Here is a 21,305-nt window from a genome sequence, read left to right as displayed (position 1 = left end):
GACGGAAAAGAAGCGACGTTGGCAACGTAGATGTCCCGATGTTGTAGCACTGCGATCGGGTTTCCCACTGTGTGCTGCGAAAATTGAATCTTGGCAGTGCTGCCGACCGGATAGGCAGGTGCGACGAAGATTTTGTCACGTGTTATGGTGTTTACCCTCTCATCCCTTCCGGTTTAGCTTGCATATCGCGTGATGTAAGAATAGTGGGACGCGAAGTGACCCATGTTTAACCAAACAACATCTCTATCTACCAAATGCTTCTCTTTTAGACGGATCTGCGCCCAACGAGCTTGCTAGGGCTTCAGTCGCATTGCGATGGCCGACTCTAGTACAGGTCCGCGAACAAGCAGACCCAAGTCCCGACAGTCCATTGCCCTCATGCCATCAACCAGAGGATCCGCTTCACGAGACAATGCGACAACTGACATTGCCGCTCTCAAAGCCCAGGATGCGGAAGCTATAGTCGCAAAGAGGAAGCAGCGTGGCAAAAGCCTAGGGCCCGGCGGTCTCGAAGCTCTGAGAGAGTCCTCAGGGAATTCAACCAAGGTTATTACGAACTGTAGTCGTTGAAAGCGCATCACTGACTTTTCGCAGACAACAACGCCCTTTCAAATCAAGTCAATCTTAAAGCCTACGATACCTCTTACACCGCCCAAAGCGATTCCTACATTTGACGAACTCCGGAAACGCAGCACGGGAAAGGGAAAATCACCCGCAAAAAGTGCGGCTGAAGAGCTTTTGATTGACTTCTCCACGCCCGGTCCTAGCAGACAAGATAGCAAAGAAGTGTCATTATCAGGCGCTGAGAATGTTGCTGATCCATTCAGCCCTATGGCACGACGGTCGCCACGCAAGAGCAATGCGGGTGAACAGAGCGCAGGAGCACTCGAGCTGGAGCAGGAGGAGGAACGCCAGCGCCAGGCGGAAAAGGCGGCTATACTCGAACGACGAGCAGCGAGAAGGAAATCAATGGCCAATCGTCGAGTTTCCTTCGCACCTGAGGCTACTTTGCATACCTGGAGTGTCATGGAACTCGTAGAAGATTCGACAACAAGTTCTGCCTCGAATTCCACAAGAAGACAGTCCTCGATAACTGCGCAACAATCCCCCGACAAGTCGCTTCGGTCGCCTGATCGGGTACAAACTCCTGCAACCCCTACTGCGCAAACTGAAGAAGACGTGGTCAAGGAGTCCCCAGCGAACCAACGAGACCTGCACCAAAAGAAGCGCCGTCGCAGAAGTTCTGGTCTTGCTGAGCCAATGCTAGATGCTACTGATGAGTCTGTTTACTCCTCGAGCCCTTCAGGAGACGTCGCAACCAACAGCAGCCCAATGCGGGTTGAGGAAGGCATTGAGTCCTCGGATGAGTCAGATACCGATGGTGATACTGCCATGAGTATGGACGAATCGACCGTGCACTCGACAAATTCTGAAGAATCGGCGTCAAGCTCTCACTCCAGTCTGGACGATCGACTTCGTCAAGCAGCAAATCAGGCTGGCACTCGTGGTATTGAACACGATGAATATGGCGAAGATCTTCCCATGGAAATGGCCACTGGTACTATCACGAGCGCTTTCCAGCCTTGGGCACTCAATCGAGCAGCGGAGAATGACAATATCACAGTACATGACCAGGAAAATGTCTACCCAGTCTTGCCTTCCTTGCCAGCAGACGAGGGTGATGATGTGGAGATTGAGGACGACGATGAAGAAGAAAGTCATGAGATGAGTATGGATGTGACGAGTGCAGTTGGCGGAATTGTCTCCAGCCTGTCGCCTGAACAACATGTTGCTAAGTCACGTCGCAAAAGCGGCATCCGTCGTCGTCGATCTTCTGTCAATGAGTCTGTCATGGACGAAACTATGGAGTTCACTGTCATGCAGGGGGGAATTATTGGCACGGGGGGCGACAATACCACGAACAGTCGTGCTTCAGATGAAGATATCAGTATGGAGTTTACGCATGCGGCTGGAGGTGTTTTGGACGCCGCCATTCGCCGGGAGTCCTTGCAATCCGAGGTGGTTGATGAGAACACCGCCATGGACATGACCGCAGCTGTTGGTGGGATTTTGCCCCCTATTGATGAGCAGACTGAGCCACAGACAGATGTCGAAGACCAGACCATGGCCATGGAGACCACAAGAGCTATCGGTGGCATCCTTTTCAATAGCCAGCGTTCAAAGCGACAATCTCTTCTGGATCAGACGCAAAACCTGCCCAGACCCGATGTGGATGAAGAACAAACAACGACTATGGACATGACCAAAGCTGTGGGTGGCATCCTCCCGGGTGATAAGCGAGCAAGACAGTTTCTTACGGGCGAGACCATCCCCTCACCACAGGCAATGCCAGAACCTGAAGGTGACGAGGAAGACCAGACTATGGCTATGGATATGACCAGGGCTGTAGGAGTTATTCTGCCCGGCGGCCAACAAGCTACGGACATGCCGCCTCCGAACGAGTCGGCGACTGCATCATCACCACGTCCTCGGCCAACAGAACAGACCACACTGAGATCTACACCGAGGTATCAACACCATAGAACTTCGATCGCCTCTGAAACTGGGAGTCCAAGTCTTTCGTTGAAACCTCGATCATCGGCCAGGTCTCAACGCAGCGCCTCAAAACCATCTACCACGCCACATGGCAAAGTCCATGACACTACACCAGTCAAGGCGACAACGCAAGCCCTGCGGGGTACTCCTTCAAAGCAGATTACACCCATCCCTACAAAGCCGGAGTCTCCCAACAAAACTCCTCTCTCCGCAAATGTTGTTCACAGGGGCGCCTCACCCAAGAAACTATTTAAGGCAGAAATCAAAGCTAGGGCATCGCCCGCCTCCACGAAGCGAAATCATCTCTTTTCACCTGGAAGTCAGACCCCGAGCATCGTCCTGAAAGCCACCAGACCATCTATTGCTCGCCGGCGCTCGAGTGGAATTGGCATTGGTAAAAATGGGATAGGCTCCCCTCGAGTCACTGAATTGCTAGATCGTCGGTCTTCGATCGGTGACGCTGCGCCTCACTTCAAGCTTGTTAGTATAGAGCCGGACAAATTGCGGTCTGAAGATCCACAGCAGATCGCGCAGGAAGTCGAGGCCGAGAGAGCAGAAGAGCACCGGCGCGAGAGCGGGCGACTCATCATGGAGCAAGAAGCCGACGAACCCCAAGAGGAAAACACTACGGCAACGCTAAAGGATATGATTGAGTCAATGACACCACAGAAGCCGAAAGGCAGCAAGGTCAAAGGAAGGAAGAGCTTTGCCGTTGGTGCGGCCAAAGGCTTGCTGGGGAAAAGACCTGCAGAGCTGGATATGGATGATAACGATGAGCCCGACTCTACACCGAAACGCTTACGGGTTGTTTCCAGAGAAAGCAGCCCGGTAAAGCAGATCCGTCTGCCAAAGCCTCCGAGCAAGGACGAGACGACCGGCAGGCTTGGAGCCAAATTGCAGAAATCGTTGCAAGACATGGCCAACACGGACAACATAACACCAACCCTACGAGTAGCTTCGCCGACCAAGAACACCATCCCGCAGAGCCCAGCTCATACTGGACGATTCAGGGATGTTGAGGCTAGTGCTGATGCAAGACCAGAATCGTTTGAGGACAAACTTGACAATGTTATGGGAGCAATCGACATTTCAACTGCTCAAATGGATGTGGGAGCTGCTAAATTTCATGAGGAGAAAATCTCCCTGCAACAGTTCCTCAACATGACAAATATCCACTTCATTGAGTTGTCGACTACAAAGCGAAGGCACACAATGGCACAATCAATGCCCACCAGGCCGTCCCAAGAAGGCATGGGTGGCAGCAGCACTGAAGCAAGTTTTGTTGCAGCTGCTACCACACTCCCTCTTCTCGAATTGTACCAGCATGCCACAAGAGAGCTCAAGACCTACATTTCCACCGGCCGAAAGATCATCCGCTCTATTGAAGCGGAAACACTTGCTGAACAGCCAGCCCTCTTTCGCGAGTACGTAGATGCGCGTCCAGACATGAAGGTTATCATGGACAATCAATTTCGAAACGGCAAAGCCCACGCTCGACTTCAAAGCAAGGAAGGGTGGTACCAATGGAGAACACAGCTGGTAGACGGTCTCAAGACCGGGCTTCAAGGTATTGATGAAGGCATGAAAGCTGATCTCGAACTTTTGCAACAACAGCAACAAACGCTAGATGATGTGCTCCCGGTACTGCACCAGGAACGGGCCGATCTCGAGAGTCACAAGTCCTCGTTAGAGCAAAGCCTTAAAGAGCTGGACAGTGTCAATCATGAAGCCTTGAACGATTGCCGTCGCCAACTCCAAAACGCTGACGAATACTTCCTGCAGAGATCTGCTTTGCTCGACTCCCTGCAAGAACAAATGAAGGAGAAAGAAGAAGCACTTCGAGCTGCTGACGAGTTAAAGAGCGAAATGAAAGATCAAATCGCAGAAGCTGACCGAGTACGTGAAGAACACAAAGGTTGGCCTGTCTCAGATGTCTTGGCTCTGAAGTCCAGAGTCGAGGCCATTGAGAAGCAAACCGGTTGGCGACTTGTCAGTGCTGAAGAGGAAGTGGACGAGCCAATTGACCTGGGTGCTGCTCTGGTCATGACATACAAAGATGAGCTGAGGCTCTTCTTTTATCCTCAATCGTTCCAGTGCAAGGTGATGGACGCGCCTCGACGCAGATCAGGGAGGAGATCTGCATCTTCAAGCGGTCCAACTGCTCCCATCAGCCTAACATATGCACCTACAAACCTCGAAGACCCAGATGCTTCTGTGTCAGAGCTCCCCACAGAGAAGCGCTTCTTCCTGCAACTAATTAGGAGTCAGTTACACGCCTATGCGATGATGCCGAAGAGGTCGGTTGCGTCCAAGACAGTGTTGGCGACAGTGTCTGATGGCTGGAGCCTTGCTTGCAAAGTCTCTGAAGAACTACGCCTGCTCAATTTCATCGGCATCTCGACTGCCACCATCCTAAGTGATGAGAAGCTCGGACTCAAAGTCATGGTCATGACTTCGAAACAAGGACGCATTGACATCGAGTTCGCTGTGTCTGTCACGATTTTGAGTGACGGAAACATTGTCACATCCACCAACGTCACTGCAAGTGCAATGTACGGGTTGGCCGTGGGGTTGATCAGCGGCTCCAAGGGCAGGAAAGTGCAACACGCGTTAAGCAAGGAAGTCGAGAGCAGAACTCTCGGTGAGGGAGCCTTCCTGCAAGCTGTCCAAGGCTTTGAAGAGTGGTTGTACGGGCAGGAGAAAGCGAACCAAGAGGCCCAAAAAGAGGCAAAGACAGAGGCGACCACGCCCGCTCCTGCAACAGCGCCGGCGGATGTCGCTCCTCAATCTTCGTCAGCTCCGACTTCTACGACACCAGCACGGAACCCACTTGCTCCGAAACGCGCAAATGCGATCCAAAAGAGAGCACTGCCCATTCCGAAACAGAGGCTGGAGAAAGTCTCGCAACAGCCATCTCAACCCATTCAACACGCGCAGTCGCAAGCTCAATCCCAGGCTGAGAAGGAAAACTTCAACCCGACGGTCTCGGTGCTCGGCAAGCTGAACTCCCAACAAGACCGCAATGGTGGCGGGGGTGGAGGTGATTGGGAGGAAATGGTCACGAGAGCGGCCATGCCGCCGGACGTGCAAGAGCAATTGTATCAGATGCACACGCCTATTAAGCGGGTCGGGGCATTGAGGAGGAGTCCGATTCAGTAGAAGGAACTCTCTATACGGCAGACGTGACGAGAGTTTCACTGAGGGAAAGATGAGAGGCAATGAACGAGTTACGACAAGCATTGGGTTTGGATGGGAGTCTTGTCTATCTTTCTGGAGTTGAACTTTGTTCGCGACTGTGTCTTCTGGCTTGCGGTTTTTGTGATTTGGAAATCGGCGCGTGCGCCGCAAAGCAACACCGCCCATAAAGCTTGGATATTGTAGCAGCAGCCACGAGCAGTCCTCGCTGGATCCTCGTTCGTTGGACTTGAGCGATTGACGCAGTATCTCCTGTATCCACCGTGTCTGGACATACAGCCCAGGCTCTTTGTTGTCACCTTCTCACGCCGGAGGACATGGCATATAGGAGACGGACACAATCGCCGTTGCGGTGGCCGTAACAATCGCGAATGCGAATGCGAATGCGTCTGCGAATACTCATTCCTCGCCTATCTTGCATATTGCCCCTCTCAAAGTGTATTGTTTATTTGGTCCATGGCGCTCACCAATGGACCGAGTTCAATCCAATCCGTCAGTCAGTCAGTCAGTATCCACCGTGCCTACAACCAGCCACCTCCCTTGCCGCCGAATCCACCAGACTCATCACTCGCAGTCTTTCCTCTGGCGCCACCCTTGTCGCCGCCGCCGCCGCCGCCGCCACCGCCACCGGCGAATTGCGCGCCCCTCTTCTGCTGCGCGGCCTCATGCTTGCGCAGCTCCTCGGGCACCCGCGAGATCGAGCTCTTCATGAGCATCTGCTTGAGATCGTACAGGACGTCGTTGTCCTCGTTGCCGAGGAACGTGATGGCCACGCCGGACTTGCCCGCGCGACCGGTGCGGCCGATCCTGTGCGTGTAGCTTTCGATGTTGGTGGCCATGTTGAAGTTGACGACGAGAGACACGTCGGGCACGTCGATACCTCGGCCGGCGAGATCGGTCGCGACGAGCACGTCGGTCTTGCCGTCCCGCACGGACTGGAGGGCCGCTTCTCTCTGGTCCTGCGTCTTGCTGCCGTGCAGGGTCACGGAGCTGAAGCCCATGGATTTGATGTCCCGCGCGACGGCGTCGCAGTTGCGCTTGATGTTGACGAAGACGATGATCGGCGGCCGGAATTGGCCCGAGTTGAGGATCTCGGCGAGGCGCTTCTTGCGCTTGTCTTCGCCCGCGACAAATTCGACGCGTTGTTCCACCGTGTCGACTGCTTCGCCGACGTTTCCGATCGTGACGATGGCGGGCCGGCGTAGATACTTTCGCGCGATGCGTTCGACCGCCGCGGGCATGGTGGCCGTGTACATCATTGTCTGCCTGTAGCGATCTTTACCGCCGATGTGGCGCGACATGGCGCGCATGTCCTCGGCGTCTTCGGTGTCGGGCTTCTCATTCGTCACGGGCAGGGCCGAGAGGATCTTGTTGACCGGCTCTTCAAAGCCTAGGTCGATCATACGGTCCGCTTCGTCCATGATGACGTAGCAGCATTGTTCGAGGACGATGATGCGCCGCTCAATGCAGTCAACCAGTCTTCCTGGCGTGGCGATGATGATCTCGGCGCCGTTGCGCAGGTTGTAGGCTTGCTCTTCGATGCTGTGGCCGCCGACAATGGAGACTACGGTGAAGCCGAGTGGAGTGGCGAACTTTTTGGCTTCGATCTCGATTTGTTGCGCCAACTCGCGGGTTGGCGCGAGGATTATGGCGTAGGGACCGTTGTTTCTTCGCATGTCGTCTTCGTCGAGGCGCGGAAGTTCGGCAATATAGACGAGAAGTGGAAGGAGGAAGGCTGCTGTTTTGCCCGAGCCGGTGACTGCCACACCGATAAGGTCGCGGTTCTGGAGGGCGATAGGTATAGCAGCGCGTTGGATGGGTGAGGGTTCAACGTAGCCGACCTGTTCGATGATGTCGAGCAGGCGGCGAGGAAGATTTGATTCTTTCCAGTTACGCATCGGGTTCGGGATGCCGCCACCTTTGGTGGCAATGTTGAAATCCTCCTTGAAGATTCGCCAGTCTCGTTCGCGCATCTGGTCCAGTCGCTTCTCGCTCCAGTGTTTGTCGATGGCCATGCGATCACTGGCTTCTTTCCTCTTGCGCTCCATTTCGAGGAGGGCTTGCGCCCGCTCTGCTCCAGCCACGGTGTCCCTGGAAGCCAGTGCCTCCGCATATTTTCGTGCAGCTTCATCCGCGGCTTGGTCGTCGAATCCGCCAAGCCTCCCGCGCCCGAAGAAACTTGGTGCAGCGCGGTTGTTGTAGATAGGATTGTAGTCGGGCGTCGTGTCCTCTTCGGCGTTCCATTCGAAATTGAACTTCTTCTCCGTTGTGCGCTTGCGCTTCTTGACGGCCGAAAAGGTCGAGACGTTCATGTCTGCGCCCATGTATCGCTGCCGAATCAGCTCCGTCTCTGCCTTCTCCGTCCGGTCTTCCTCCGGCGGCCGCTTCTTCGAATCGCCAAATGCTATGGCTTTGGGCGCCGTCGGCGGAGTGAAATCGTGGCTCTTGTTGGGCTCTCGCGACCTCATCGCAGCTGGACTGGTCGGGACTTCTCCGGTTCGCATCGCTCTTGGTCCAGTAGGGGCTGTGGAACTCGACTTGCTGTTGGAGCTAGGGTGCGCCGAAACACCAAAGCGAGTGACAGCCGCGCCATTCTGGGACTTGACTGCTGCGGCCGCCTCGACTTCTTTCTGACGTTTCTCGAGCGCCAGTCTCTCACGCTCGGCTTTGGACAGAAATTTGGGCTTACTCGCCGCCGCATCGGCCTCCCTCTTCTTCTTCAGGAGCTCTTCAACGCTAAGTGGCGTTGTCTTGGGTTTTGGCGCTGGTGCCCTCTTGGGAGCTGCGGGTGGTGGTGGAGGGACGGCATCGTCGACCGGCGGAGGCGGTGCTTCGCTCTCGAAAACTGGCGGCGGAGGGGGAGTCTCTGGTCTTGCAATAGGGTCAATAGGTGGTGCAGGCAAGCCAATATCGTGATGTCCGTTCACCTTGGTGTCCGCCATCATCTCAATGCAGTGCAGTGCCAGCAGTCGTTGGAGCTTGCGGTGTCCTGTCAGACAGGCTGAGGGCAATGAGAGACGTTTGTGGCGGGGATTCTATGTGTCCGCGCACGTACGAGAAAAGCGAGGCTCGACGAAACAGTGGTGGATGACTAAGCGCAGGCCCGTTCTCAGCCTCGCTCGCACAAGGCTGAGCTTGTCCATTCAGGGCTCCACCGGCACTAGTGTGCGGCGTCCCCGTTGCCTGTACGGAGTATGGAGTACGCCCTGCCTGTTCTCTGAGCCACTATTTACTAGGGGTACAAGCTCTACATCCACTATAGTGAGGGCTTGCAGACAAAAGGCGCTCGGCCAGCATGGTAATGTCGAATGCAGGAAGAGGAGGAACCGGGCAGGTTGAGCTGGTGGTATTGGGGCCAGATTCGGCTCTCCTTGCTTCATATGGAGTTCTAAGCCCAGTAGACCAGCAAACTTCCTCACAAAACACACTTTCAAACCTAGAGTTCGGCAGCTTTTGTATCTGCGTATCCACGTATACCAAAGGGGATGAAAATGTATCGCTCGAGCGTCCGTTAGGTTGCCCGATGCATTGCTGTTTCCGTCATCAGTTCTCTTCCCGCGGGTGTCTTCGCCATGGAACGTGCGGAGTGGTTAGCATGGTCTTCTGGGAGTTCGTATGACAGACATTAATCCCGTTTCCAACCAAAGCGATGTTGAGTAAAGTACCTCTTTTCATGTCAATATCATTATTGATTCTGTGTACAGCCAAGACCATCCTCATCATTGAAGGATATCATTCAGGACATCAAGGCAAAGGCTTCCTACCAGGACAAAAGTTGAACCACTACAGTCCGCCATACCCTTTCATGCCCCAAACCAAGCCAATGACTTGGGATGCCGAACCGTTTCGTCGTTAACCAAGGCCAAATTCTCGCTCTCAGAGCACTAGATGCTCAGGCGTATCGGATTGGCGGAGGCTGCTGGTGAGCTGTCAATAAGGGTAAAATCAGCTAAGCGTGACTGATCACATACCTGTCCATTGACAAGACCGACTGTTTTGTTTGAATCAGGATTCGCCTTGGGCATTTTCTGGACTGAAATTGACCCGTTAATCTGCCGGTCAAGGGCCATGTACTCCTTCGCGGCATCTTTAGTACCTCTTTCGAGTAGATGCTTCATGTAGGCAGTAACGAGATCCTGAACCGTTGGCTCTGGCAGGGCTGTCTTGGTGAGGATCTCGTCCACGACTCTTCGAATCTGCTCATGATGTTGCTGCTCATTGCCACTGCTGATGGGTTGATCAATCTCGAAGCGCAGGTAACTCGACCAGAACGCAGGACTTTCAAGATACCAATTCTGGTTCCTCTGAAAGATTTCGCGAGCTTCTTCTGCCGAACCCTTGGTCTTCCACAAAAGCTTGGCCCACTCCGCGACGAGAGCCGCTTTGGTGGTGGTATCCGTGGTTGGAGCCTCGAGGTGAGCGTTATAGACTGCGACTGCAGCTTCAAGCCCCGAATGACGGCGGGCCGTGTTCGCCAATGACACGATGGTTTCGATGTGATTGGGCAACTGCACGAGAATGGCTTCGTGGATATCTTTCGCCACATCGACACGACCCGTCATCTCCTCAAAATAGGCATATTGTAACCTGGTGGTCGGGAGGGCGATCGGGACAAAGAGACAGGATGCTCGTTGATAGATGTTTCGGACTTCCTCTTCTTTGCCTTGCTGAGCCAGCATCCATCGGGCATATCTCAACCAAAATTCGTCGTGCTGCGCACAGGTGACCAGGCACCTTTCATACAAGAACTGGACGCGAGTGTAATCTCCTTCGGACTCCTCGAAGTCAAGGTACTTTCGCCAGTTCGCGACCTGAGCATCGTCGAGGTCTGTGACGTGAAAATAGGGACGCTTAATCTCAGATTCATAGGTCCAGCGCTTCGTGGTCTCGGTCTGTGTTCGTCTGAAGATCTCCAGATGGTAGTTGTCGATGCGGAGTCGTAGCTCGCGTTCGACCTCAGGTTGGGTGCGACCAGCCTTGTAACCCATGCCCTCATTCTCAAGGTCCATTTGCAGTTGAGTAAGGGTACCGGTAGGTGCAATGGCCGTCAGGGGCCGTGTCTGAGCCATCTGTCGATACTTCTCAAAGTATCTGGCATATTGATGCATGGGAATGTGGATGATTCTGGCCAAGATGGCGAAGATTCGATCATGCGCATCCATGCGCTCCTCGAATTCGATGTACTTGTCCCAGAAGGGATGAGCCAGGAAGTCGAGCCCAACGCATACCGCGCCTCTTTCGAAAAGCCTGAACACACCAGGGTCAGAATCGTGTGGCAGAAGGGTGAGGGGTCAGAGAGGAGAGGTGGGAGGAAGCAAACGTCGGATCTGGTGGAAGTACGTGGTGTGATGCTAAGTCCTTCAACAGCTCTGCAACAACTGGAAATCACTCCTGCAGGATTCACGGGGTATGTGGAGGGCCCTCGGGCAGAGTAAATCAAAGCACCTGACTGGTGATGAGTGAGAATGCAAGCTCAGAGAAGGAAGGTGTCTGACGATGGGCTCACCAATGCCGCGGTAGCCATCATCATGAACCAAATCACCAGCGACTGTCGTTGACTCGGGCAGGTCTTGCTGTGTTTAGGTCTCGCTGAGAAGGAAGGAGTGAGTGTCTGTTGTACTTACTCTCGGATCACGTCGGAGTCGTGACTCGTCTCGGTTTTAAAGGAGCAGTAATTTGTCCACAGGTCGACCGAGTTTGTGACACTCGCGATGCCCCGTTCATAGATCTGTCCAAATGTTCAGCATACGATTCCCTTGGAGCCGAGCGCAGTGTCCTCACCATATCTGCAGCCTCGGTGCCGGCTATTGAGAACTCGAGGTCGGCATACTTCTTCCAGTAGCCAAAGAAGAGAGGGAATTTGCCCAGCAAGCGGTCATAGATGTTGCGCACGGCTGTGATGGCCTGGGAGCTCGAGTTCCTGTTTATTCCACCTTCTAGGCTTTCGCCGGCGCGGACTAGCTTCTCCCACACCTCGAAGTTGTCTGAATCATCGTTCTGTAAACCTCGGTCAGCACCCGACAGTTCTCTGAGCAGTCCAGTAACGACGTACCACTTCTGCCAACAGCTTCCGCAGCTCAGCGCTCTCCTCGTCGTTACCACCGTAGGCGTCCATCTGGACGCTGCCTGATTCGGCGCAGGTCGGTTATACGACCGAAGTGAACGGACTCGATGCGATGAGATCAGTAGACCAGCGGTGATTGGAAAGGTAACTTCGCAATCGTCCCTTACGGAGTACTTGGTGTTTTACGTAGTTGAGTAAAGTAAGACGGGTATGGAGTTGTTGAGCTTGGGGCGCATGTGAAAGGCGGGAAAATTCGAGAGGCTGAAGCAAGACGCATCTCAGTCCCAAAGTCGCGCCAAGGTTGCGGAGTGGCAGAGCAATCATGGCACTATTTTCCATGCTTCACCAGCAACTCACCTACGCATCAAGTTCACTGTCACAGCAGCCCGAGGCGCTTTGTCTCCTGTCACCACACCTATGATCTCTTTAGTCCCCACAACATCAGCACAATGACCACGACAGCTCTGCCTTTACGGCTCCAGAACTTCTTTGCACGCTACCCACCCCAACTATACTCCGCAAAGTTCACCGGCATCAAGATCCCCTTAACGCGAAGAGATGCCAAAGAAGCCGCAGTCGCACGAGCCGCCTTGCTCGCAAACCAAACAACCATATCCTCTGCTCTACAAGCACACCCAAGCATAATTGCACAACCTGTCTTGGTATCTTCAACGCCTTCAGTCTCGGAATCAACACCTCCCTCAGAATCTCTAGCAGATGGACAAGCAACAAACTCCTCGATACCCATACCGCCACCTCCCGCATCCCAGTCTCTCGAGAAATTCCCGCCAAACCCTTTCCTTCCCCGCAAAAACTTCAAAACCGGCCGTTGGTCAGGCCCCAGAATCGGCCTGCGCAGACAAGCCGAGCTCGTGAAACTTGCGCAACAATACCACATTGAGGAACTTCTGCCGCCGGGCAAAAAGTCGACTGCATTCAAGGAGTCCCGCCTGTTGGAGCGTGGGCTCAGGATAAAGGGAACGGGTGAAGGACAAAAGGTCAAGGGTCATAAATGGGAGAGACGAATGGGCACGACGCTTGAGAAGAGACGGAAAGCCATGGAGAATATGCCGGCGCTGATTCGGGAGTGGAAGCAGAAAGGCCACGGGAGGGGCTGGGGCAAATACCCAAGTTCAAAGGCAAGCAAGAATTAGATTGGTGTACGGTCTTTCAGCTCGGTGTATTGTATCTCGAAGACCATATGGTGGATGGGGCTACGTTCTCGCTCTGTACAGTACAATCAACCACATTTGTAAGACTTCCATTTGGTCCATCGGTCACAGAGCCTCATGTGCGTATACCCTCCAGTTCTCCAGTGTTGGCTCAAGTGCGAACAGTCCTTTCGCTATCCAACCTGAGTTATATCTCCTACCTCCCGCAACAGCCAAGGTATCCATCTCACTTGTACATAAGCGACCTTCCTCGGCCGGGCCTCATCTATTGAAGAGCCCGTCAAGATATTCAAATGATATGAAAGCCGTCAAGTCTTATAGCCACCGGCACGCTGTTGCCGTTCCAGGTGCCCGGTATGGGCCAATTGACCGTCCGATTTGTCTACTATAGTGTGCTCACGGATATGATTGCCACTGGAGCGTGCCTGATACCTATCAATGTCACCAGCAGCAGGGGTTGCCGCGGTTGTCGGTTGCGCAAGGACGTTCACCTCCCGCTCAATCAGGTGCCAGGATCGATGGAATGGATCTACCGGGGGTGAAGTTCCCTCTGTATACGGCGGGGGCTCATGCGCGGCAATGTAGGGAGGAGGAGGTTGTCCTTGTTCGACAAGCGGCCGCCTGGTCCGATGCACGCTGCGGGTGATCCTTCCTGGCTCCTCCCGCCTCTTCCACCACGGGTCGGGCGGAGGATATGGCGTGTCCGAAGGCCAGAACAAAGGTCTCCTTGGCGCCGTGCCTGATCGTGCTGAAGGCGGCTGGGTCACCATCTGATTTTCCGTTTGCGTTGACAGCGGCGACGTTGAGGTAGAATAGGGGATCATAGGATATGGCCCTCGCCTTGACGGTGACCTTGCTTGAGCTGACTCTGGGACCATAAAGTGTCGTGCACATCTTGACGGCGATGTTATATTCACTGCTGGCGTCGGTAGGCTCCTCTGCTTGATCCTTGTGAGCCGATCTTGGCGTCGTTGGTAAAGGGCGATATACGCTCCAAGTTCATCGTCTTCGACTCCAAAGGGCATATTTGCAGATTCTGATTGTAAAGGGCTTTGTGAAAAAGACGGCCCTGTTTCTAATGGGGCCATGGTCCAGTATATCTCCCGCGAGTGATTGCGTTCGTACACTTGACAAACGATCATCCGAGGCTAGTCAGGCGTGCGCCTGTGCTCAGCCTCTTGGTCACGCGTGACTCCCTTCGCCCTTTGAGTGGTTAGAAGCTTTGATTTGTTGCGCAGCGCTCACGATCCTTCAGGAGCAAAATACGCGACCGGGTACCACTTGTACACAGAACTTTCCTGTGGGACCGTTTGGCGGTGACAGAATGCCGCATAAATTGGCAAATGCACGAGATCTTCTCAGTCATATTTCTTTGGCCAGTTATACGGATACCTTGCAGTTTCTCTTTTTCACTAGATTGATCCAGAGGAAGATCTGGAAGGCCGTGCCAATCAGCATGACGAGACCGCTGAAGAGTTGCAATCCAATATAATGCTGTCCTTTGTCGCCAACCAGGGCGCCCGCTATTGGACTACCTATCAGGGATGCTGTAGCACCGATTGCTTGGGCCATTCCGAGTCGGGTACCGAGAACTTTTGGGTCAGGACAGACGACTGGGAAGATACTAGGCGGGAGGGGAATGAGTGCCCCCGAAAAGAAACCTGTACGTCGTCAGAGCGAGACTTGGAGAAGGTGGTTGCAGCGCCGAAGCTACTCACCATACAGGGCGCAGAACCCGCAGAAGGCGGCCGTGGTCTTGATACCTATCCAGCCAAGGCACAGGATGGCTGACACCGAGGCGCACATCACCCAAGGTATCATCACTCCTATGTGGAGCGCAAGCGTCGCGAATATCATTCGTCCTATGACGGAAGAGCCTTGTGCGATCACGACTGAATAGAGTGCCAGAGCGCGAGATGTGCCAAGTGAAAGTTGTGCGTAGCTCGGGATGTAGAAGAAGGGCACAAGGTAGCCGGTAAATATCTGTGAAGGTCAGCAAGCCGGGATAGACATAGCACTCTCGCAACCGGGAAGACGTACGAAGAAATTTGCCGAAGTATAAAACCAAAACCCAATATCTTTGAGGGCTGCTTTGTCGAAGAGCTTCCGAGTGGTGCCTGAGCTGATATCGCCGGTGTTGCTCGCTCCCCAAAGGAGCAGAGGGAATGCAGCGAGGAAGGTGCCGGTCATGATGAAGCCCATTACCCTGACTGTCCAGGCGAAGCCCAGTGAGTCGATCAGTTGCTCGAAAACAATCGTGTAGATGATGCCCCCTGTTTTGGGTGTCAGTAGGTTTCTCCCCAGGTAATGGCAAATGCCGCAACCTACCAAAAGGCGCACCGCAACTGATAAGGCCCAAAGCGACTGCTCTCCGTGCGTTGAACGAGCGACTGACAAGCGCCATACCCGGGATGAACAGGACACCACATCCCAGGCCTGTACAAATGCCCTGGGTCAATATGATCTGATAGTATTCCTTCGACAAGCTCAACATGAAAATTCCGAAACAAGACATGGCCGCGCCGCCAAACAGCATGATCCGGTAATGGCCGAGATCGAACAACGGTCCAGATATGATGCCGATGACAATCAGAAGGTAGGATGCAAGTGTCCCAATCCAGGAAATCTCAGATGCAGTACTGCTGCTCAGCAAGTGTGTCTCGTAGTAGTTTTGGAAGAGACCGAACGCGAAAGTGAAACCCCTGGATTCCATCAGTGGCTGCACCAGAGGCACAAATTCATCACTCTCACCAAACATTGAAAAAGACGAGAAAACATCCAAAAACCTGAAGCCAAGCTCTGAGACCTCCATCTTTGAATGGTGCTGGAGGCAAGGAAACAACTTCATCCTCAACAGGAATTTCTTTGCTCAAGGCTCCATCAATTTCAGCTGGTTTTACCCCGACTCTCAAACTGTCATGAGATTGAGTCGACATATTCGAGTGAGCCTTCTATAGATGCACAAAATGGTTTGGACGTCCTTTCGTCGATGGGATGATCCACGCCCGAAGATGCAGCTAACCAACTTCAGAAAAGAGTCAACGACGGGATGCTCACACACTGAGCGCTGGGAGCTGGGACCACTCGTAATTCCCAAGCGCCATGATCGAGGTCGAGTGTATGAATATAACAAAACCGGTCATACAACAAATTGAATAGACGGAGAAGTCCAACTAACCCCAGACTCAAACAGAATGGACATTTGTAAAAAACCCGATCGTCGTGGGCAGGGGCGCTAAACAAACTCCGCACATGGCCTCGTTGCTGAACTGCCATCTTCATTTGCCAGCGGGAGGACATTGCCTGGGTGGTGATGCATGTACCGAGGCCTGGGTTTGCCGTTTTGCCGGTTAGCATCCCACGGCAGGAGAGGAATTATGCAATACGACAATGAGACGTGCATCTCCCGCGAGAGCACCAGAAGGTTCTGCTAGCGAGCTTCGTCCTATCGTTAGATTCCTCGCTCGTTCAGGTGCTAGCATGCCAGGTGTTATACTCGCCAAGAAGGCTTTCCTAGGTGTGTTCGAGAAGTTGGTACTCGTAGACTGTCCACTCGTTGTTGCCACGCTTAAGTCGGTGGTCGGTGAAATTTGAACTTGATCTCCCAAGTCTAAGCGAAGCGAGATCCCACATCCCGCCGCTGCTGCGGGGACGACGCCGCCAAGTATTGGCGACATGGGGTCGAGGGGCGCAGGCCACTGGTTCATATTCAAGGAGGTGTAGCGTCTGTCTTTGATTTCTAATGAAAGTTGCAATCCGCAATCCAACAGTGTCTATGTGGTACGCTGGACGAGATGGGAACACTTATGTTTCGAGTGATTGGCGCTGCAGGCGTGGTGGAAGGCAACGCAAAGCAGGAGAAGGAAGAATTTCATTCACAGCGGAAATGAGTGGCGGGAACAAATTTCATACAGACCGCCGTCATCCCCGAGTGCCTTTCTGCATCAGTAATCACCCCGACCGGCAGGCTCGAACATTCAGCTAGAGTTTCTCGGCGCAGTGCTTTTCGACGTGAAGCAAACCATGGAGTTATTGAGACAGGTGAGAGGAGCAAGTGATGTCCTTGTACGAGTAATTGCCACATATTATCCAGACACCCGGTGATTAGCCGGTGAGTACCTACCAAATCTCGCTCCGATGAGACCGGGACTCTTATTTTCCAACCCTCGATTTCTAAAGCTGTTCCCATCCCCTGTTCCATCGGCAAGAGCATGCTAGCATACCATGCACTCATCCGCACGCACCACATAACATCCCGCAAGAAAGTTGCTCGCCTCAAAGCAGCAGCCAAACAGCTACAATGCTACGCTCTGCTCCGATCGGGAGGCATCCCGGGTGTCATGTATGTCCGTGGAAGTGATCCAGCCCAGGTGCAGAAGTGGGTGGACACCGTTCATGGTCTGAGGTACAAGGACTATCAACTCGTCGCTCCCGTGGCCACTATCGCTGGAGCTGAATCGCAATCTGGTTTCGCAAAGGAGGGGATTCTTCAGGAAGTTGAGACAGTGAAGGAAATGGCGGTCTATATGGAGCGCCAGGGCATACAGAGATGGTGGCGTGCCGCGATGGGTTTTGCGATGGAATGAATAAAGAGAAGATACCACAGGCGACCACCACAGTCTATTATTGTTGCATAACTCGATTGGGGAGCGAACCCAGCCAGTCCTCACGCTATGCAATACCCGAAACCATGCCACCTTGTTATATCTTACAATTTCTGGTACTCGAGCTTGCCTTCGAGTTTCTTCGCCTCGGCCACCTTCCTTACTGCCTTGTTGAAGTCATCCTGATTGACAGCATCCCGGTAATCCTTGATGGCGAAGAGGCCGGCCTCGGTTACCACGTTTCGCAAATCGGCACCGTTGAGACCATCACTCATCTTGACCACACTCTCGAAATCGATGTTTCCTTCTGTTACCACTCCTGCGGCATGGATCTTGAGGATTTCCAACCGACCAACCTCATTTGGCAGGGGAATTTCGATCTTTCTGTCCAGTCTTCCTGCTCGCAAAAGTGCAGGGTCTAGGGTATCGGGTCGGTTGGTTGCCATGATAATCTTGGTCTTTCCCAGGTAGTCGAAACCGTCGAGCTGATTCAAGAGTTCCATCAACGTTCTCTGAATTTCACGATCCGCAGACGTGCCTTCGCTGAATCGTCTTCCGCCAATGGCATCAATTTCGTCCATGAAGATAATACAGGGTTCGTGTTCTTTTGCGTAGCCAAACATTTCTCTTATCAATCTCGCGGATTCGCCGATGTATTTGTCCACAATCGCTGATGAGACAACTAAAGCAGAGTTAGCATCAGACCTTTAAGACCGGGTTGTTTGTAGATGCACCTTTCAGAAAGTTCGTGTCCAGACTGCTCGCCACTGCTCTTGCCAACAGCGTTTTCCCTGTTCCCGGAGGCCCGTAGAGTAGCACACCCTTGGGTGGTTTGATGCCGACCCGTAAGAACAACTCCGGGTTCTTGAGAGGCAGTTCAATAACTTCCCGTAATTCTCGGATTTGTTCGTTCAGCCCACCAATTCCAGCGAAGGAAACTTGGCCGGGGTCCTCCAGCGACATGTTGTAGACCAAAGGGTCGACTTCTCGAGGTAACATACGCATGATTGTTAGGGTGGTCATGTCGAGCGCCACTCGCGTGCCTTGCTTCAACTTGGACTTATCGACTTTCGATCGGCAACCGACAACGTATCTGGGACCTGACGACGCTTTGACGATGACTAGGGCATGTTGTTAGTAGTCAGAAATATGGGATGCTGGAGAACTTACATCGCTCCTCGTCAAGCTGCTTCAGAACTTCGCCGATGATTTGTCCGACACTTTGTAATGCCTTGATGTTCTCTTCTGTCGTTTCGAATTCCTTTTGAAGACCCTTGATGTCCATCCGAAGGGCTTTGAGCTTTGATTCCCATTCTCGGGACTCTAGTAGCTTGTTCTTGTATTGCTCAAGGGCTTGCTGCCTCTCGGGATCTCCATTCCCATCCATCTTGTAGCTGCCGTTGCGGTGAGCGGACGAGGATGCGGCCAAGTGGTTATTGTGACTCTAGGCGATGCTGAACGATGGGGGAGTCGGCAACTGGGTCCTCTGGAGGATGATAGTCTTGCTGTTTCGATATTTGGGTTCACTACCGTTCAGTATGGTGAAGCTTGCGCAGGTACCAAAGCGACGACGCGGCGAGGCGAAGGAAGGCTGGCGGAAGCCAAACACTGGGAAGGTCTTCCGACGCGGTCACGTTTGACGCCTAACCTGAAGGACTTAGCTCGACCGTCACGGAAGACCCTGGGCTTGCGGTGACGTTGGGCGTTGATAGGGACAGATTTGGCTTGGCTCCTTCGGCGGACCGCAGGCGCTGGGAGATCTGCGAATCGGTGACCGCCAACAGCTTGGAGGGGTTGCTCATGTCCCGCATCGGTGCAGCTGCTGAGTGAGTCGTTGCTGAGAATGAAGTAAATTTGTAGCGATCAATATCCTCGAGTGTGCTCATGCCAACACCCCCACCAAAATAAACAAAGTTTCACTTCCCTTCCACCTTTGCTCCCTCTTCACCGCATTCCTTTTGTCAATCGCCAAAGAGGAAACAAGTCGAAGCCCTTCTACCCATTCAGATACATCACTAAGCAGCTGGTTACTGACTCAACTCGTCTATCACACCACTGAGAATAGCCAGTGAGTATACCTCTCGAAGCTCTCTCATATCGCCATCTCCGACCTGCGTCAGTCGCAGCTTGCGCAACAGGCGCTTTGTGCTTTACTCCCCTTCAACATCTCCTCTTCCCAGACCTCATTTCCAGCGTCGATTCCTTCTGGCTCCTCATTCTCAATTCATTTTCGTCACTGTTCCGATATTGCCCACTCACTGACCCACCAACAGCCATGCCTATCGTCAAAGTCCACGCCCGCTCCGTCTACGACTCCCGAGGCAACCCGACCGTCGAGGTTGACGTTGTCACTGAGACTGGTCTCCACCGCGCCATTGTCCCGTCTGGTGCCTCCACCGGCCAGCACGAAGCCTGCGAGCTCCGAGATGGCGACAAGTCACACTGGGGCGGCAAGGGTGTTCTGAAAGCGGTCAACAACGTGAACACTGTCATCGGACCAAAGTTGATCGAGAAGAACATCGACGTCACCGATCAGTCCAGCGTTGACAAGTTCTTGATTGAGCTCGATGGAACCGACAACAAGACCAATCTTGGTGCCAATGCTATCTTGGGCGTCAGTCTCGCAGTCGCCAAAGCTGGTGCCGCTCAAAAGGGTGTCCCTCTCTACGCACATGTCTCCGACCTCGCAGGCACGAAGAAGCCATACGTCCTTCCTGTCCCGTTCATGAACGTCCTCAACGGTGGTTCACATGCAGGTGGTCGTCTTGCTTTCCAAGAATTCATGATCGTCCCTGAGTAAGTGACTGTAGCCCTGTTCGCACCATGCAATGCTAATGGGGAGCACAGCCAAGCACCGACGTTTTCCGAAGGTCTGCGATGGGGTGCTGAGGTTTATCAGAAGCTGAAGGCCCTCGCCAAGAAGAAGTACGGTCAATCTGCCGGCAATGTCGGCGACGAGGGTGGTGTCGCTCCGGATATCCAGACTGCTGAAGAGGCACTGGACCTCATCTCCCAAGCCATCGAAGAAGCGGGTTACACGGGCAGGATGAACATCGCCATGGATGTCGCCTCGAGCGAATTCTACAAGGAAGCCGAGAAGAAATACGACCTCGACTTCAAGAACCCCGACAGTGACAAGAGCAAATGGATCACCTACGAGCAGCTCGCCGACCAGTACAAGAATCTGGCGAGCAAATACCCCATCGTTTCGATCGAGGACCCCTTCGCTGAAGATGACTGGGAGGCCTGGAGCTACTTCTTCAAGACTTCCGACTTCCAGATTGTCGGGTGTGTTTTTCGACCCCGCCCCAGATTTTGGGACGACTACTAACTGAGGACAGCGACGACCTAACGGTGACCAACCCGATCCGCATCAAGAGAGCCATCGAGTCGAAGGCCTGCAATGCCTTGTTGCTGAAGGTCAACCAGATCGGCACTCTGACCGAGTCCATCCAAGCCGCTAAGGACTCTTACGCCGCTGGCTGGGGCGTGATGGTATCACATCGTTCTGGTGAGACCGAGGACGTCACTATCGCCGACATCGTGGTCGGTATTCGAGCTGGTGAGATCAAGACTGGCGCCCCAGCGCGATCCGAACGTCTTGCCAAGCTGAACCAGATCCTCCGCATCGAGGAAGAGTTGGGATCTAATGCTATCTACGCCGGCAGCAACTTCCGCAAGTCTGTCACATTGTAAGTACAGCAGTGCTTCGCC

At 53.5% G+C, this 21,305-nt stretch overlaps 8 protein-coding genes across 8 annotated transcripts; 4 read left to right on the top strand and 4 right to left on the bottom strand.

The window, feature by feature from the left end:
• Positions 1–315: 315 nt before the first annotated feature.
• On the top strand, positions 316–5,715 carry G647_01665 (uncharacterized protein; the record flags this gene model as incomplete). The annotated part of the gene is made up of 2 exons (XM_008725064.1): positions 316–546; positions 595–5,715. 2 exons carry the CDS (start codon positions 316–318, stop codon positions 5,713–5,715), a joined length of 5,352 nt encoding a protein of 1,783 aa, XP_008723286.1.
• Positions 5,716–6,272: 557 nt separating this feature from the next.
• G647_01664 (pre-mRNA-splicing ATP-dependent RNA helicase PRP28) lies at positions 6,273–8,693 on the bottom strand (the record flags this gene model as incomplete). Its single annotated transcript, XM_008725063.1, has 1 exon — positions 6,273–8,693. The coding sequence occupies one exon, from the start codon at positions 8,691–8,693 to the stop codon at positions 6,273–6,275; it is 2,421 nt and encodes an 806-aa protein (XP_008723285.1).
• A 950-nt stretch (positions 8,694–9,643) lies between these two features.
• On the bottom strand, positions 9,644–11,866 carry G647_01663 (uncharacterized protein; the record flags this gene model as incomplete). Its single annotated transcript, XM_008725062.1, has 5 exons — positions 9,644–9,670; positions 9,723–10,998; positions 11,376–11,479; positions 11,533–11,748; positions 11,804–11,866. 5 exons carry the CDS (start codon positions 11,864–11,866, stop codon positions 9,644–9,646), a joined length of 1,686 nt encoding a protein of 561 aa, XP_008723284.1.
• Positions 11,867–12,264: 398 nt separating this feature from the next.
• G647_01662 (uncharacterized protein) lies at positions 12,265–12,969 on the top strand (the record flags this gene model as incomplete). The annotated part of the gene is made up of 1 exon (XM_008725061.1): positions 12,265–12,969. The coding sequence occupies one exon, from the start codon at positions 12,265–12,267 to the stop codon at positions 12,967–12,969; it is 705 nt and encodes a 234-aa protein (XP_008723283.1).
• A 1,398-nt stretch (positions 12,970–14,367) lies between these two features.
• Positions 14,368–15,923, bottom strand: G647_01661 (uncharacterized protein; the record flags this gene model as incomplete). Its single annotated transcript, XM_008725060.1, has 5 exons — positions 14,368–14,648; positions 14,706–14,970; positions 15,028–15,260; positions 15,316–15,689; positions 15,739–15,923. 5 exons carry the CDS (start codon positions 15,921–15,923, stop codon positions 14,368–14,370), a joined length of 1,338 nt encoding a protein of 445 aa, XP_008723282.1.
• A 1,275-nt stretch (positions 15,924–17,198) lies between these two features.
• On the top strand, positions 17,199–17,573 carry G647_01660 (uncharacterized protein; the record flags this gene model as incomplete). The annotated part of the gene is made up of 1 exon (XM_008725059.1): positions 17,199–17,573. The coding sequence occupies one exon, from the start codon at positions 17,199–17,201 to the stop codon at positions 17,571–17,573; it is 375 nt and encodes a 124-aa protein (XP_008723281.1).
• A 122-nt stretch (positions 17,574–17,695) lies between these two features.
• Positions 17,696–18,978, bottom strand: G647_01659 (26S protease regulatory subunit 10B; the record flags this gene model as incomplete). Its single annotated transcript, XM_008725058.1, has 3 exons — positions 17,696–18,273; positions 18,326–18,712; positions 18,762–18,978. 3 exons carry the CDS (start codon positions 18,976–18,978, stop codon positions 17,696–17,698), a joined length of 1,182 nt encoding a protein of 393 aa, XP_008723280.1.
• An 888-nt stretch (positions 18,979–19,866) lies between these two features.
• On the top strand, positions 19,867–21,287 carry G647_01658 (enolase; the record flags this gene model as incomplete). The annotated part of the gene is made up of 3 exons (XM_008725057.1): positions 19,867–20,387; positions 20,439–20,879; positions 20,933–21,287. The coding sequence occupies 3 exons, from the start codon at positions 19,867–19,869 to the stop codon at positions 21,285–21,287; spliced, it is 1,317 nt and encodes a 438-aa protein (XP_008723279.1).
• Positions 21,288–21,305: the final 18 nt, after the last annotated feature.

The sequence above is a fragment of the Cladophialophora carrionii genome (genome assembly GCF_000365165.1).
Source record: "Cladophialophora carrionii CBS 160.54 unplaced genomic scaffold supercont1.1, whole genome shotgun sequence".
In the NCBI taxonomy this organism is placed as follows: domain Eukaryota; kingdom Fungi; phylum Ascomycota; class Eurotiomycetes; order Chaetothyriales; family Herpotrichiellaceae; genus Cladophialophora; species Cladophialophora carrionii.
The sequence above is the reverse complement of the archived record's forward strand: the minus strand, read 5'-3'. Positions and strand labels throughout refer to the sequence as shown.